Source organism: Jaculus jaculus, chromosome 11 (genome assembly GCF_020740685.1).
Source record: "Jaculus jaculus isolate mJacJac1 chromosome 11, mJacJac1.mat.Y.cur, whole genome shotgun sequence".
Taxonomy (NCBI): Eukaryota; Metazoa; Chordata; class Mammalia; order Rodentia; family Dipodidae; genus Jaculus; species Jaculus jaculus.
The window spans coordinates 102,293,743-102,308,362 of NC_059112.1; the positions used below are offsets into that span (position 1 = coordinate 102,293,743).

General features: G+C 45.6%; 2 protein-coding genes across 3 annotated transcripts in view; both read left to right on the plus strand.

The window, feature by feature from the left end:
- Zc3h7a (zinc finger CCCH-type containing 7A) overlaps positions 1-8,877 on the plus strand; it is a 57,837-nt gene extending 48,960 nt beyond the window's left edge. For both annotated transcript variants that reach the window (XM_045161514.1, XM_045161515.1), the window contains 4 exons: positions 1,167-1,275; positions 3,026-3,159; positions 6,005-6,168; positions 7,974-8,877. In XM_045161514.1, the coding sequence (XP_045017449.1) occupies positions 1,167-1,275; positions 3,026-3,159; positions 6,005-6,168; positions 7,974-8,163 (597 nt within the window). In that variant the 3' untranslated portion in view covers positions 8,164-8,877. The remainder of the gene's footprint in view (positions 1-1,166; positions 1,276-3,025; positions 3,160-6,004; positions 6,169-7,973) is intronic.
- Positions 8,878-12,148: 3,271 nt separating this feature from the next.
- Positions 12,149-14,620, plus strand: part of Txndc11 (thioredoxin domain containing 11) — a 75,593-nt gene continuing 73,121 nt past the window's right edge. The window contains exon 1 of the mRNA XM_045161349.1: positions 12,149-12,472. Coding sequence (XP_045017284.1) covers positions 12,201-12,472 — 272 coding nt within the window. The 5' untranslated portion in view covers positions 12,149-12,200. The remainder of the gene's footprint in view (positions 12,473-14,620) is intronic.

Genomic DNA, 14,620 nt, shown 5'->3' on the forward strand with positions numbered 1-14,620 from the left:
GGGAGAAAACACAGTGTTGAGGGCTGGTGGCACTAAAGTTTTGCACAAGTAGGTGGTTTATCCCCCCACCCCTATTTATTTATATATTTGAGAGACAGAAATGGAAAAAGGTAGATAGAGAGAATGGGTGCACCAGGACCTCTTGCCACTGCAAACGAACTCCAGACACATGTGCCACCTTGTGCATCTGGCTTAAATGGGCACTGGGGAATCAAACCTGCATCCTTAGGCTTTGCAAGCAAGCACCTTAACCACTAAGCCATCTCTTGTTGAAGTACAAGCTAAGTTAATCATTAGATACTATATCAAATCAGTTGTTTGTGAGATAGGAATGAGCTCCCTGGGTAATGGAGAGTCATGATTCTTAGGGAAGCTTGTGTTCTGGTGGTCACTGACATGTCAGCTCCTACCATTATCACTGTTTGCTTTCCTTTTTTTTTTTTTTTCTCCGAGGTAGGGTCTCGCTGTAGCCCAGGCTGAGCTGAGATTCACTTGGTAGTCTCAGGGTAGGCTTGAATTCACAGCTATCATTTTACCTCTGCCTCCCTAGTGCTGGGATTAAAGGTGTGTGCCACCACGCCTGGTTCTATTTTCTTTCTTAATTAAAATTCTACATAATTAGAGGAGGTATGGGCTGCAAGCTCTGTAATGCCATGGCCTGGTGAAGTGTAACTGTTACCTTCAGAGAACACCTGTCTAGTGAATTGTGGCTGAGGCTAGCTGTCAGAGTTAGTTGTTAGAACATTGTCTTGGGAGTGTTCCTGGCCCTGTGTGGTAACTTTTGGAGCAAGCTGCAGTCTCTGTGCTATTTTCTCAGTGCTGACTGGAGGCTGTAAGGAGTGTTACAGGGTAGGAGTCATCAGACAGAGAGGGCAAATGTTCATTGCACAGATGAAATCTCAGCATGGGACTTTGTAAGAAAATGCTCTGTACTCTAATCCTGTACTTGACTTTCTTCAGGAAATTATCTTTTGAAAAAATTTGAGATAGAAATGTTTGCTGTTATGATCTCAAGTATTTTGGGCTTATAATCAACTTGAATAGAATCAAATCTTATTTAAAAATTTTATTGCTAAGCATTAGCATTGTTGTTAGGTCATTTTGCTTAAATGTAAAAATTATACTAAGCATGCTCTATCTTAAAGTGTGTGCATTTTTAAATACAGCTGTGCAACCATATTGCTTCTGGGAAGAAATGTCAGTATGTTGGGAATTGTTCCTTTGCTCATAGTCCTGAGGAGCGAGAAGTGTGGACCTACATGAAGGATAATGGGAGTAAGTTCACATGCTCACTGTGCCTTGATGTCTGTGAAGTCTTGCTCACCTGAACGTGCCTTTCTGTGAGCACAGAAGGCAGTTTGCACCGTGTCCCGTCGGTAGCTCTCTTGGTGACCACGGCTGGAAAAATGCAACCACAGCCCAAGGGAGTGGAATACGGCTAATGTGTTCGGTTAGGCCAGCTGTGGATGTGAATACGTAGCTTTGTGTTCCTGAAAAGTGGTGTGGGGAAGCTCAGTTCCCCCATGACTTTACGTGAGACCCTCTCTGCTGCGAACAGCCTCCTCTGACCCACCACCTAGATGCGAGTTTGCTTCAGGGCACCTGACTGGTAGAACAAGGCCAGAGTCAAGGCCCGGTCTTGATCAAGCCTCAGGATTACTGTAGAGCCTTTGAAAGGATCCTCAGACAACCCTGCACTTTTGACCCTCAAATATTTTACTGTAAGGGTCATTGTTGGGTCTAACGAAAACATGCTCACAGTCTCTGGATTACAGAGTTGATGCTGTTGTGTGACTTGTGTGGAGCTGATTTCTTACTGTCACTCTGCTTGGAGCTGAACATATACTTGGGCCTTGTTGCAGGTCTCCTTGCTTACCAGTCAGGGACTCCTGTTGCCTTGTTCTTAAGGAATAAAAAAAACCCCAATTTATCCCTCATCTCTGCCTGATGTTCTAGTGTTAGAAACCCTCAGGCAGGCCACAAGGTCAGGTTTACTGTATCCCCATTACCAGAGTTTTCAGTGCCGTGATTCTAAAGTGAGGACACACTTGCTGTGCAGCCTCCCTCCCTCGGGAACATGTTGCCCGATCTGAAGATACTTTACTGGTCCCAACTTGGGAGAATGTGCTGCTGACTTCAGTGGGCAGGGTCCAGGGATGTTGCTAAGCACTGGGCTGCCAGCAGCAAAGGACCGGGCAGCCAGAGGTCAGCAGAGCCCTGACTTCAGCACGTGACAGTCATGCAGAGTACCCCTGCTCTTACCTAGGATGCAGCTGGCAGCTGCTGCCCAAGACCTGCTCCCAGTGGCACTGCACATTGCCCCAGCATGTCAGTCCTCTGGGACTGGGCTTAGTGGACAGTCTCCATTAGGGTCAGAATCTTGGGCAGGTAGTGCTGATTCTCTTCTTTCTTAATGAAAGGGTGTGTATCAGCTTCAAGCCCCTCATGTCTTGTAGGTAAGGTGGCCTCCTGGGGCCCTGGCACTAACAGTGTGAGTGTAACGTGGGCCCCATGAAGCAGTGCTCAGGCCTCTTCTGAAATAGCGTTATGATTGTTCCTGAGGGCTTTGTTTTTAGCGGGGGGGGGGGGGGGGGGGAGACTTGACACATCAGGGCCTCTAGTCACTGTCATTGAACTCCAGACGTATGCCACCTGCTGGTGCATGTGTGACCTTGTGCTCATGTGTCTGGCTTGCGTGAGTTCTGGGGAATCAAACCTAGGTCCTTAGTCTTCGTAGGCAAGCTATCTTTCTAGCCTGTTGCTGAGTTTTAAACACCCATAGTGTCTTACAAATGCAAGGGAGACTTAATGAACAGTGAACACTAATATTTTCAGTCTTCTAACAGTTCTGAAGTCAGTTTTTGTGCATGAGAGTTTATCTGCTGTTTAGAGTGTCTAATGTGGTCACTCCCTGTCACATTTGTTTTGAACATGAATGCTGACTGATAAAGAAATTGTGCATGTTTATGTGCATATTTGAATGGCATTTCATGGTTTTTGCTGAAAACAATTCATTTCTCTTTAGTACAAGATATAGAGCAATTTTATGAACTCTGGCTAAAGAGTCAAAAAAACGAAAAAAATGACGATGTAGCCAGTCAGTCAAACAGAGAAAATGGAAAACAAATTCACATGCCAACAGATTATGCTGAAGTTACTGTAAGTACCTTTGCTCACCCCCCACCTCTGCTCTGAACTGTCGAGTCTTTTCCATTTCCTGGGCTCCGCTAGCCTTCCCCTGTGGTGTCATCTCTCTCGGGTGCTTTCCTGTGGTTGCTTCAGTACCTCATGCTGTGACATCCTTGCCCTGTCCTTAATGTGAATGAAGAGAAGCAGCAGCTGGGGGTGTGGGCGCCTGGCGAGCCTGCAGAGCTCTGCTTTCCGTCTCCAGCGCAGCATACGCTCAGAGCTGAGGTGCACATGGGCCACCATGTCTGGCAACTAAAGTTTTATTTATTTATTTTTTTAAATTGTATTTATTTGCAATGACGAGAGAGAAGAGAATATGCACCAGGGCCTCTAGCCGCTGCAAACAAACTCCAGATGCATGTGCCACTTTGTGCATCTGGCTTTGTGTGGGTACTGAGGAGTTGTCCCTGGGTCTTTGGGCTTTGAGGCAAGTACCTTAACAGCTGAGTCATCTCTCCAGCTCCTCTTTTAAGTTTTGAGATAAGGTCTTATGTAGCCCAGCTTGGCCTCTCTCTGTAGCTAAGGATGACTTTGAATTTCTCTTTTAAATTTTTTTGTATTTTGTTGTTGTTTTGAGATAGGGTCACGCTGTAGCCCCAGCTAACTCGGATTTCACTCTGTAGTCTCAGGCAGGCCTGGAACTAACGGCAATCCTACCTCAGTGCTGGGATTAAAGGCGTGCACCCTCTACCATGCCCGACTAGCCTTAAATTTCTGATTCTCCTGCCTCTATCTCCTGAGTGCTGACTCACAGGTATGTGCAGCGCTGGGAATGGAACCCAGAGTTTTGTGCAAGTTAGGCAAGCACCCTAGCAAATGAGTTACATCCCTAGCCCCATATAGGGTTTTTCTCAATCTGTAGTCCTGCCTTGTATATTGGAGACATTTGAAATGAACATATTTGTTCTTTTCTTTCTTTCTTACTTTGTTGCACTTCTGTGTATTTACTGTGTCAGGCGCATGTCAATTGCCTACTGCGTGTCTCCTAACAAATGTCCTTTGCCAGGCGTGGTGGTGCATACCTTTAATCCCAGCCCTAGGGAGACGGAAGTAGGTAGGATTGCTGTGAATTCAAGGCCACCCTGAGACTACACAGTGAATTCCAGGTCATCCTGGGCTAGAGTGAGACCCTACCTCAAAAAAACCAAACACACACACACACACACACAAACACACTTATACATATATACCTACAGGGCTGGAGGTATGGCTTAGAAGTTAAGGCCGTAGCCTGCAAAGCTAAAGGACCCAGGTTCAATTCCCCAGGACCCATGTAAACCAGATGCACAAGGGGGCATATGCTTCAAGTTCGTTTGCAGCAGCTGAAGGCCCTGGTGTGCCCATTCCCTATCTGCCTCTCTCTCTCTCTCTTTCTCTTTTGCATGTGTGCTCTAAAATAAAATAAAAAAAATAAAAGGCTATGAGTGCTCAGGCATGATGGCCAACACTTGGGAGGTAGAGGCAGGAGGATCAAGAATGATCAAGATCATTCTTTGGGGATGGAGAGATGGATTAGCGGTTAAGACGCTCTCTTACAAAGCCTAAGGAGCCACATAAGCCAGATGCACAAGGTGACACATGCATCTGGAGTTCTTTTGTAGTGGCTAGAGGCCCTAGCATGCCCATTCTCTCTATACCTGCCTCATTCTGTGGCTCTCTCCCCAACAAGTAAATAAAATATTAAAAATAAATATTAAAAAATATATAAATATGTTTAACTGTTTGCACATGCATGTATGTGCATGTGTCTGCCAGGATCTCTTGACACTTCAAACAGCAGACATGCCATTTTTTTGGGTGTAGGGGAATTGAATTTAGGTCAGCAAGCTGTGCCTTTAACCACCAACCTCATGGTCCTTCCTTTTTTAAATTTTCTGTTTTGGTGTTTGATGTGTGGGGGGGATACACGTCTGTGCCCTTGCAGTACCCATATACTCACCTGCCATGTGCTTGAATGTAATGCTTGGTAAACCCCTCCCTAGCTCTTCACAGTTTTATTTTGAGTCAAATTCTCATTTGCCTAATTGTGGGGCTCTGAAAATTACTGAGTCTTTGCTCCCCAGCAGCCTTGGGGTACAGGTGCATGTGCCCATGGGCAGCTGTTTCATATGGGATCTTGGAAATCTGAACTGAGTTAGTCTCAGGTCTCCAGGCCCTCATTCTTGTAAAAGAAGCACATTTAACTCCTGAGCCATCTCTCTAGTCCCTGTGGTCCTTTTCTCTGGGGTGGGGAGATGTTCAAGGTAGGGTCTCATTCTATCACAGGCTGACCTAGAATTCACTATGTAGCCTTGAACTAACGGCAATCCTCCTACCTCTGCCTCCCAAGTGCTGGGATTAAAGGTGTGAGCCACAAAACTCGGTTTGTGGTCTTTTTTTTTTTTTAATGAGAGAGAACGAGGGAGATAGAATGGGTGCACCAGGGCTTCTAACCACTTTAAACGAACTCGAGATGCATGCACCACCTTGTGCATCTGGTTTACGTGGCACTGGAGAATTGAAATTGAACCTGGGTCCTTATGCTTCACAAGCAAGCACCTTCAGCTTAACAGCTAAGCCGTCTCTCTTTCTCCCCCTATGGTCCTTTCTTTTTTCTTTTCTTTTTTTTTTTTCGGTTTTTCAAGGTAGGCTCTGTCACTCTAGCTCAGGGTGGCCTTGAACTCATGGTGATCCTCCTATCTCTGCCTCCCCAGTGTTGGGATTAAAGACGTGCGCTACCATGCCCAGCCTCACTGGGCTCCTTTCTTGATCTTACTTCTGACTTTGAGTTTTTGAACCAATGACAGGGCACTCAGCACATGTGTTTGCACGCTAGGTGGACTTTCACTGCTGGATGTGTGGGAAGAACTGCAACAGTGAGAAACAGTGGCAGGGCCACATCTCTTCTGAGAAGCACAAGGAGAAGGTCTTCCACACCGAGGACGACCAGTACTGCTGGCAGCACCGCTTCCCAACAGGGTACTTCAGTATCTGTGAGAGGTACGTGGCGGTCAGTGCCCCTCTGTGTGGCAATGGCTGGTCTCCTCCATGAACCTTGTGTCCTGGAGAATCAGCCTTGGGTGTTGAGGCACGTGATGATGTTGGGCCCAAGCAGTGCTTGGAAGGATATGTGGGTGTTGCCTCGAGACTTTAGTGCTCACTGTACACACACCCTTCTGTGCTCGTGTGATCCAGGGTCTTCCAAGCCTGACTAGAACAATCTCAAAAGAAACCCCAGTTTACTCTCATGTTCCCCAGCGACCTTTAAGTTCTTAGCTGTGGTTCTCTAACCACTTGTTCAGCCTTGTTCAAAGCACAGCCATCATATCTGAGATGCCTTTCAGTTGTATTATAAGGGTAAATCTCGAAAGTGGTAGCATAACAGTATCACTCATTTATCTTTTTAAAAAATATTTCTTTGTAATTATTTATTTATTTGGGAGAGAGAGATTGGGTACGCCAGGGCCTCCAGTGACTACAAACAAACTCCAGATGTATGCGCCATTTTGTGAATGTGGCTTACGTGGGTGCTGGGGAATTGAACCAGGGTCCTTTGGCTTTATAAGCAACTGCCTTAATTGCTAAGCCATTTCTCCAGTCCATAGAAATGTTTTAAATGAAAACCAGGCACTGTAGTTTACACCTGTAATCCCAGCACTTGGGACACTGAGCCATGGGGAATGCTGTGAGTTTGAAGCTAGCCTGGGCTACATAATGACTTGTAAACCAGTATGACCTACATAGTTGAGACCCTATTTCTCAGGGGGGAAAAAATCCCTTAAAGAAAAAAAATTAAATAAAAAACTATATGACTTTTAATTCATATTTATTTTATTAAATCACTGTTTATACTTAGTTTCCAAGTTTAGAACCATGGGAACTGGGGACATAACTTAGCTGTAGAGCATATGCAAGTCCAGCATTGCAAGAGAGAAACAAAAAAACTTATTTGACAAATTGAGATGTAAGAGATCCTTAAAATCATTAAAAACACCTTTAACAAAAAAATGTCTTTCTATGGCATTAAGAATTAGTTGCCTCTGGGCTGGAGAAATGGCTTAGGGGTCAAGGCACTTTCCTTTAAAGCTTAAGGACCCAGGTTCTATTCCTTAGTACCCACATAAGTCAGATGCACAAGGTGGCACATGCATCTGGAGTTCATTTGCAGTGGCTGGAAGCCCTGTCCTGCCTATATATACTCTCTCTCTCTCTGACTCCCTCCCTCCTGCTTGCACACGCATGCATGCTCTCTCTGCATGTATGTATATGTATGTATGTGTGTATGTATGTATATATATATATATATATATATACATACATACACATACATACATAAACATATACATATATACAGACACACACAGGCCTATTTTTCTCTATAATAAAATAAAATAAAATAAAATAAAATAAAAAAGAATTGATTTAGTCTCCCTCCCCCACCCTCTATTGGCCTGGGAAGCAAATTCAGAGTCTTGAGCAAGTACTGGGCAAGAACTGTAACCCTGAACTATATTCTCAGGCTCACTTAGTACTTCCAGTTTCTCAATTGTGGATGTCATGTCTGTAAAATATTTATTTCCCTCCCTGGCTTGAGCTTTCTAACTATGTCCGAATGTAGCTCCGTGGTAGAGAGAACATGAAGACCTGGGTTTCATCCCCACTACCAAAAAAGGAAAGGAAAAAAACCCTAACTTTTGATTGCCAAGGTGTTTGCAGATCATGCGGCTAGTGAAGTTTACTTTCAGGAATGGCGACTTGGCTTGAGAATGCCTCGTGGTTCTCACCAAGCTGCCTTGTCCCCACAGGTACGTGAATGGCGCCTGCCCGGAAGGAGGCAGCTGTAGATTTGCCCATGGAAGTGCTGAGCTGCGCGAGTGGGAAGAAAGAAGAAGTGCCCTAAGGATGAAGCTCAGCAAAGCACGGAAAGATCACTTAATTGCCCCAAATGATAATGACTTTGGAAAATATAGTTTTTTGTTTAAAGATTTAAACTAATATGCTGGCTTTTATGTAACCTAATCAGAGCATTGACCAGAAAACAATTGGAAGTGTTGTAAGGCACATAGCTGAGGAGCCGCAGATTTTCTGCTTGTATTGGCGTATATCGTTCCTCCTGAGCAGCAACCCACAGTAGGTAGGAAATAGCTGTTCAACAGGCCTGGCCAAGCCCTCAGGAGCCATTGGCATCACATGGCCAAGTGACTGCTACCTGGTTGCCATCTGTTGAACACTTTTGGATGGAGTGTGTTGGGAAGAAAGATAATGTTATGTTAGGACAGCTCTTTGAGTTAGTCCATCACATAAGAACCCCGACGGGAAGAGGATAAACATATGTACTGGGATCAGAGTACGTGATGGATGAAATTCTTGACACGTCTCAGCAGAATGAACTTATTTCATATAATAAAGTTTGCTACTTATCTGTACGTAGGTTGCTAAAAAGGATTTTCTTAACTCAGATTTTAAGCCAAATAACCATTTAACACTAGTATATGTTAAATGGGGTATTTTTCTGTATTTATATGTTTCACTGTGATAAGGAAACAGGATTATGTGCATTGAGAATATTTCAAAAAATAATCAATTGACTCAAATTTTATTTCTTGGTCTTTTGCTGTTTAAATGATGATTTTGGAGATTAAATGTGTACTGTTGTTATTATGTAGTGTATGGACCAATAATGCCTGTAATAAAAAGAGTTTATATACAGATGACTTGCATTTTTATTTATTTTTTTTGTTATTTTTATTTATTTTTTTGAGAGCGACAAAGAGGCAAAGAGAGAGAGAGACAGAGAGATAATGGGCGCGCCAGGGCCTCCAGCCACTGCAAACGAACTCCAGACGCGTGTGCCCCCTTGTGCATCTGGCTAACGTGGGTCCTGGGGAGTCGAGCCTTGAACCAGGGTCCTTTGGCTTCACAGGCAAGCGCTTAACCGCTAAGCCATCTCTCCAGCCCATGACTTGCATTTTTTTTGGGGGGGGGGTGTAGTCTTTTCTCCACAAAGAATTTTTGGCAAGCAGTTATAAAACATCTCCCAACTAAAAAAAGTCCAGGCCCAGATGGATTCACTGGTGAATTTTACCAGACCTTCATGGAACTAATACCAATGCTTCTCCAACTTTTCCATGAAATAGAAAAGGAAGGAATCCTACCAAACTCCTTCTACAAAGCCAGCATCACCCTGATACCAAAAAAAGAAAGAAAAGAAAATTACAGACCAATCTCCCTCATGAATATAGGTGCAAAAACTCTCAAAATATTGGCAAACAGAATACAAGAATACATCAGAAAGATCATTCACCCTGACCAAATAGGCTTTATCCCAGAGATATAGGGATGGCTCAGTATATGCAAATCAGTAAATGTAATACATTATATAAATGGACTGATGGACAAAAATCACATGATCATCTCATAAGATGCAGAAAAAGCATTTGACAGAATTCAACATCCCTTCATGATAAAAGTCCTACAGAACTGGGAATAGAAGGAACATGTCATCATAATACAGGCTATTTATGACAAGCCTACAGCCAACATAATACTAAATGGAGAAAAACTTGAAGCTTTTCCACCAAAATTAGGAACAAGACAAGAGTAGCCCCCTTCAGCAAATGGTGCTGGGAAAACTGGATATTATCTATAGAAGGATGAAAATAGATCCTTATCTCTCTCCATGCACAAGAATTAAGTCCAAATGGATCGAAGAACTTAATATCAGACCTAAAACTCTTAGAGGGAAAACCCTTAAACATATTGGTCTTGGCAAAGACTTTCTGAGTATAACCCCAATAGCTGAGGAAATAAAACCACAGATCAATCACTGGGACCTCATGAAATTACAAAGCTTTTGTACACCAAAGGACACTGAGTAGAGCAGAGAGGTAACCTACAGAATGGGAGAAAATTATTGCCAGCTATATATCAGAGAATTTATATTCAAAATATACAAGACTAAATAAGAAATCAAACAACCCAATTAAAAATGGGCTATAGAACTAAATACAGAGTTCTCAAAAGAAGAAATACAGATGCCATATAAATATCAAAAAATATTCTATATTGCTAGCCATCAGAGAAATGTAGATTAAAACTATGTTGAGATTCCATCTTGCTCCTGTCAGAATGCCTGCCTTCAAGAAAAAAAATGACAATAAATGCTGGCAAGGATGTGGAGAAAGAGGAACCTTTTTACACTGTTGGTGGGAATGCAATCTGGTCCAGCCATTGTGGAAATCAATGTGGAGGTTTCTGAAACAGCTAAAAATAGATTTACCATATGGCCCAGCTATACCACGCCTAGGCATATATCCTAAGGATTTGTCTCACTGCTTTAGAGATACTTGCTTCAACCATGTTTACTGCTGCTCTGTTCACAACAGCTAGGAAATGGAACCAGCCTAGATGTCCCTCAGTTGATAAGTAGCTAATGAAGATGTGGTACATTTACACAATGGAGTCCTACTCAGCAGTAAAGAAAATGAAACTAGGAAATTTGCACGGAAATGGATGGATCTGGAAAGGATTATTCTTAGTGAAGTAACCCAGGCCCAGAAAGCCAAACATTGCATGTTCTCTCTGATATGTGGATTCTAGCTACAAATGATTGGACTTCTAATTGAGTAGGAATAAAAACAGTAGCAACCTACACAAGACCATCATAATAGGAAGAAAAGATCATGACATCAAAATAAAAGACTGATTGAGAGGGCTAGGGGATATGATGGAGAATGGAGTTTCAAAGGGGAAAGTGAGGGGGGAGGGAGGGCATTACCATGGGGTATTGTTTACAATCATGGAAGTTGTTAATTTAAAAGAAAGGCCAAAAAAAAAAAACCCACAAAACATGTTGGGCTGAAGAGATGGCTTCGCGGTTAAGGTACTTGCCTGCAAAGCCCACGGACCTAGGTTCAATTCCCCAGGATCCACATAAGCCAGAAGCACAAAGTGGCATTTGTGTGTTCTTTGATGTGGCTACAGGCCCTGGCGCGCCCATTTTTCTCTCTCTCTCAAAAAAGTCATATTGTAATCCATAATACAACCACTAAGCATAACTGAAGTTAGAAGTTGTTAAGGAATCCATGGTATGCTAAATAATAAATTCAAAAGACAGTAAAGAAAAACAATATAAGATAGAAAACGAGCATTTTTCTATCATTTTTCAAATGCACAGGTTGAGCAACCTCATCCCTCTTACTTCTGGGTCCTTGGTCCGTTCTCCCCTCTATACATTTTTTTTTTCCTTCTGAAAAGCACAGATAATTCAGGATCTGCAGGGGAGAGTAGTGGCCATAAGGGCTCTTACCATTGCTCCTAACTGAAAAGAAGGAGCCAGGCCTGGTGGCCCACGCCTTTAATCGCAGCACTTGGGAGGCTGAGGCAGGTGAAGTGCCATGGGTTCGAGGCTACCCTCACGAGGGAAAAAAAAAATGTAAAGAGGATGAATTGCAGCTTTTCCGGCAACACGTGACCGTGGCCCCGCCTCCTAGTCCTGGAAGGTGGATGGTGTGCCTCAGTGGCGCCAACGTCTGTGAAGATTCTGTAGGCGCAGAGCGTGAACTTCGGGAGGGCGCGTGGCTTGCGGGTGTAATTAACCTTGCGCGCAGACTCTGTACTAGTCAGGGCGTAGCTCTTTGAGGGGGCGTGGCTTCCGGGCGTAGTCACCCTGGCGCAGACTCCGTACTGACCAGGGCGTGGCTCCCGGAGGGGGCGTGGCTTCCGGGCATAGTCACTTGTGCGCAGACTCCGTTGGGGTGAGGAGGGGGCGTGCCTCTTCGTAGGCGCGGATAGCAGGTGGCGTGGACTTCTGCGCAGGCTCCGTGGGCGGGGGCGGAGCCGTGGGCAGCGGGGCGGGGCGTGTGGGCTCCGTGGCTGACGTGGAGCGTCCGGGTTAGCGGGCGCCTCTGGGCTGCGCGTTCAGGAAGCGACGTGCGGGGCCGACCCCCCTCCCCACCGCCAGCCAGGGTCCCGAGTCGTCGGCGGCGGCGGCGGGGCGGCGGCGGTATAAAGGCGGGAACGGGGAGCATGTAATGTCGGAATGCGGAGGCCGCGGCGGCAGCGGCAGCAGCAGCAGCAGCAGCGGCAGCAGCAGCGACGACGCCGAGGACGAAGCTGGCGGTGGCGGCCCCGCGGGCTCCGGTTCCCTCAGCCCGGCCCCGGCCCCGGCCCCTGCGTCGTCCGAGGGCCGGTTGCGCCGCGGGCTGCGCGGAGCCTCCCTCATGGCGCGCCGGCGGCCCGAGCTGCTGTGCGGGGCCGTGGCGCTCGGCTGCGCGCTGCTCTTCGCCCTCAAGTTCACCTGCAGGTGAGCGGGCCCGGGCTCCCCGCGGCCGCCGCCCGGCGGGCTCCGGAGCTGCGGGGTCGGGGCGCGGGGCGTGCGTGGGCGTCCTCCGCTGCGGGCACATCGGGCCTGACCTTGCCCGCGACGACAGGCTGCACCCTGACCCAGACACTTGCAGAGCCTTGCCGGTGCTTCCCGGTGGCCCCTTGCGGTTCTCCTAGCAATCTGCGAGGCACTCCGGGTGAGGGCGGGGGGACTTGTACACCTGTCATTTCTGCCCAGGGTTTTAAAAGACCCTCGTTTTTTCATCCTCCGGCTCGTCCCTACGCTTGCGCGTTTGTGATTGAGACTCCTTTGGCCTAACGATTTATATCAGCACCCACTTTGTGCCCAGCACTCGTTTGGATTCAACGAATAAGGCAGACCTTGGTCCCTTGCGTGCATATTTCAATGGGGGGGGGATAGGCAGTGGAGAACTAGAGGAAATGGATTCATTTTTATGCACAGAGTAGAAGGATGAGGCAGGACAGAGGCCTTCAGGAAGTGACATTTGAAGTTCATACCAGGAGAGGAAGGGGCCAGCACCGGGACGTCTGTGGTCGGATGGGGACAATGTCCCAAGTTAGGAGGAACAGCTAGTGTGGACATCTTGAAGCTGGATACGCTGGTGTTTTGTTTTTTTTTTTAAACTACAACTGGAATAGGCTGGAGCTTAGCGTGAATAGGAGGGAATGCACTTCTTTTCAGGAAATCTAATAGACGCAAAGTTCATAATTCAGTTGCCCTTCTGGCTGCTTCTATTTCAGCTTGTAAAATCTGTTGCCATTCATCTAACCTCTTTTGGTACTTCAGCCAAGAGGGAGATTTCGGGTGTATAGAGCACAGTATGAGTTCCGTAGGGGTGAAAGGAGCTGGGAATTTAGGGGAAAGGGAACAGTTCTAATCATTGATTCCTTGTCACGTGCCAGGTGTGCCGTACTGCCGGCAGGTTTTCTCAGCCTCGGCCCTGTTGACATTTGGAGCCTAAGAACTCTCTGTAACAGACCATGCAGTGTATTCTAGAACTTTTAGCACCCTTCTTGGTTTGTACCTACAGTGCCCCAGTAGCACGCATCTTTAGAAGCGACTACCACGGCCAGATAGCTCCCTTCGGACAAAAGTGCCTGCTTGGGAGCTCATATTTACACTAATGTATTTATTCATTTAGCATATAACAGAGCCTAGTAGGGATCTCATTTCAGTCTCACAATCCCTAATAAAGTCGGGATCTACTGTTATCTTGCCTGGTGTAAACATGAGGGAATTAACCTTGGTCATGGTACAAAACCTGTCCCGGAACATACACTTAGTAGGTGACTCAGTTGGAATTTGAATTTGTTTTATTTATTTGAGAGAGAGAGGCGCAGATACAGTCAGAGAGAATGGGCACACCAGGCCCTCTAGCCATGGCATATGAACTCCAGACACATGTGAATTTGGCTTACATGGGAACCAGGGACTTGAACCTGGATTCTTAGGCTTCACAGGCAAGCTCCTTAATTGCTGAGCTATCTCTAGCCCGGAATTTGAATTCTTTATCTTTGGGACCTGGACTGTTATTTTAACATATATACTTTGTTTGTTTGTTTGTTTTTGAGGTAGGGTCTCACTCTAGCTCAGGCTGACCTGGAATTCACTATGTAGTCTCAGGGTGGCTTTGAACTCACAAAGATTCTCCTACCTTTGCCTCCCAAGTGCTGGGATTAAAAGCGTGCACCACAATGCCTGACCCATTTATTTATATATATTTATTTTTAGAGAGACAATGAGAGAGAGCAAGAGAAGGTGAGTGTGGGCACACCAGGGCCTCCGGCTAGTGCAAATGAACTCCAGATGCATGTGCCACTTTGTGGGTACTGGGAAATTGAACCTGGGTCATCAGGCTTTGAAAGCAAGTGCCTTTAATCATTGAGCCATCTCTCCAGCCCCAAAGCTAGACTCTTAACCTTGTCTTTTTATCATTGTTCTCTATGAGGAAAATACAGAAAGTGTTTACAAGGTAGAATATTGCAAGTTGACATTTGGATTCAGATTAAGGACCTCTCCCTACAGTGTTGTGGAATTGATTTACATCAGTTTGTCCAGCTGTAGAAATAGTATTTAATGTTTGATCTGAGACAACATCATATGACT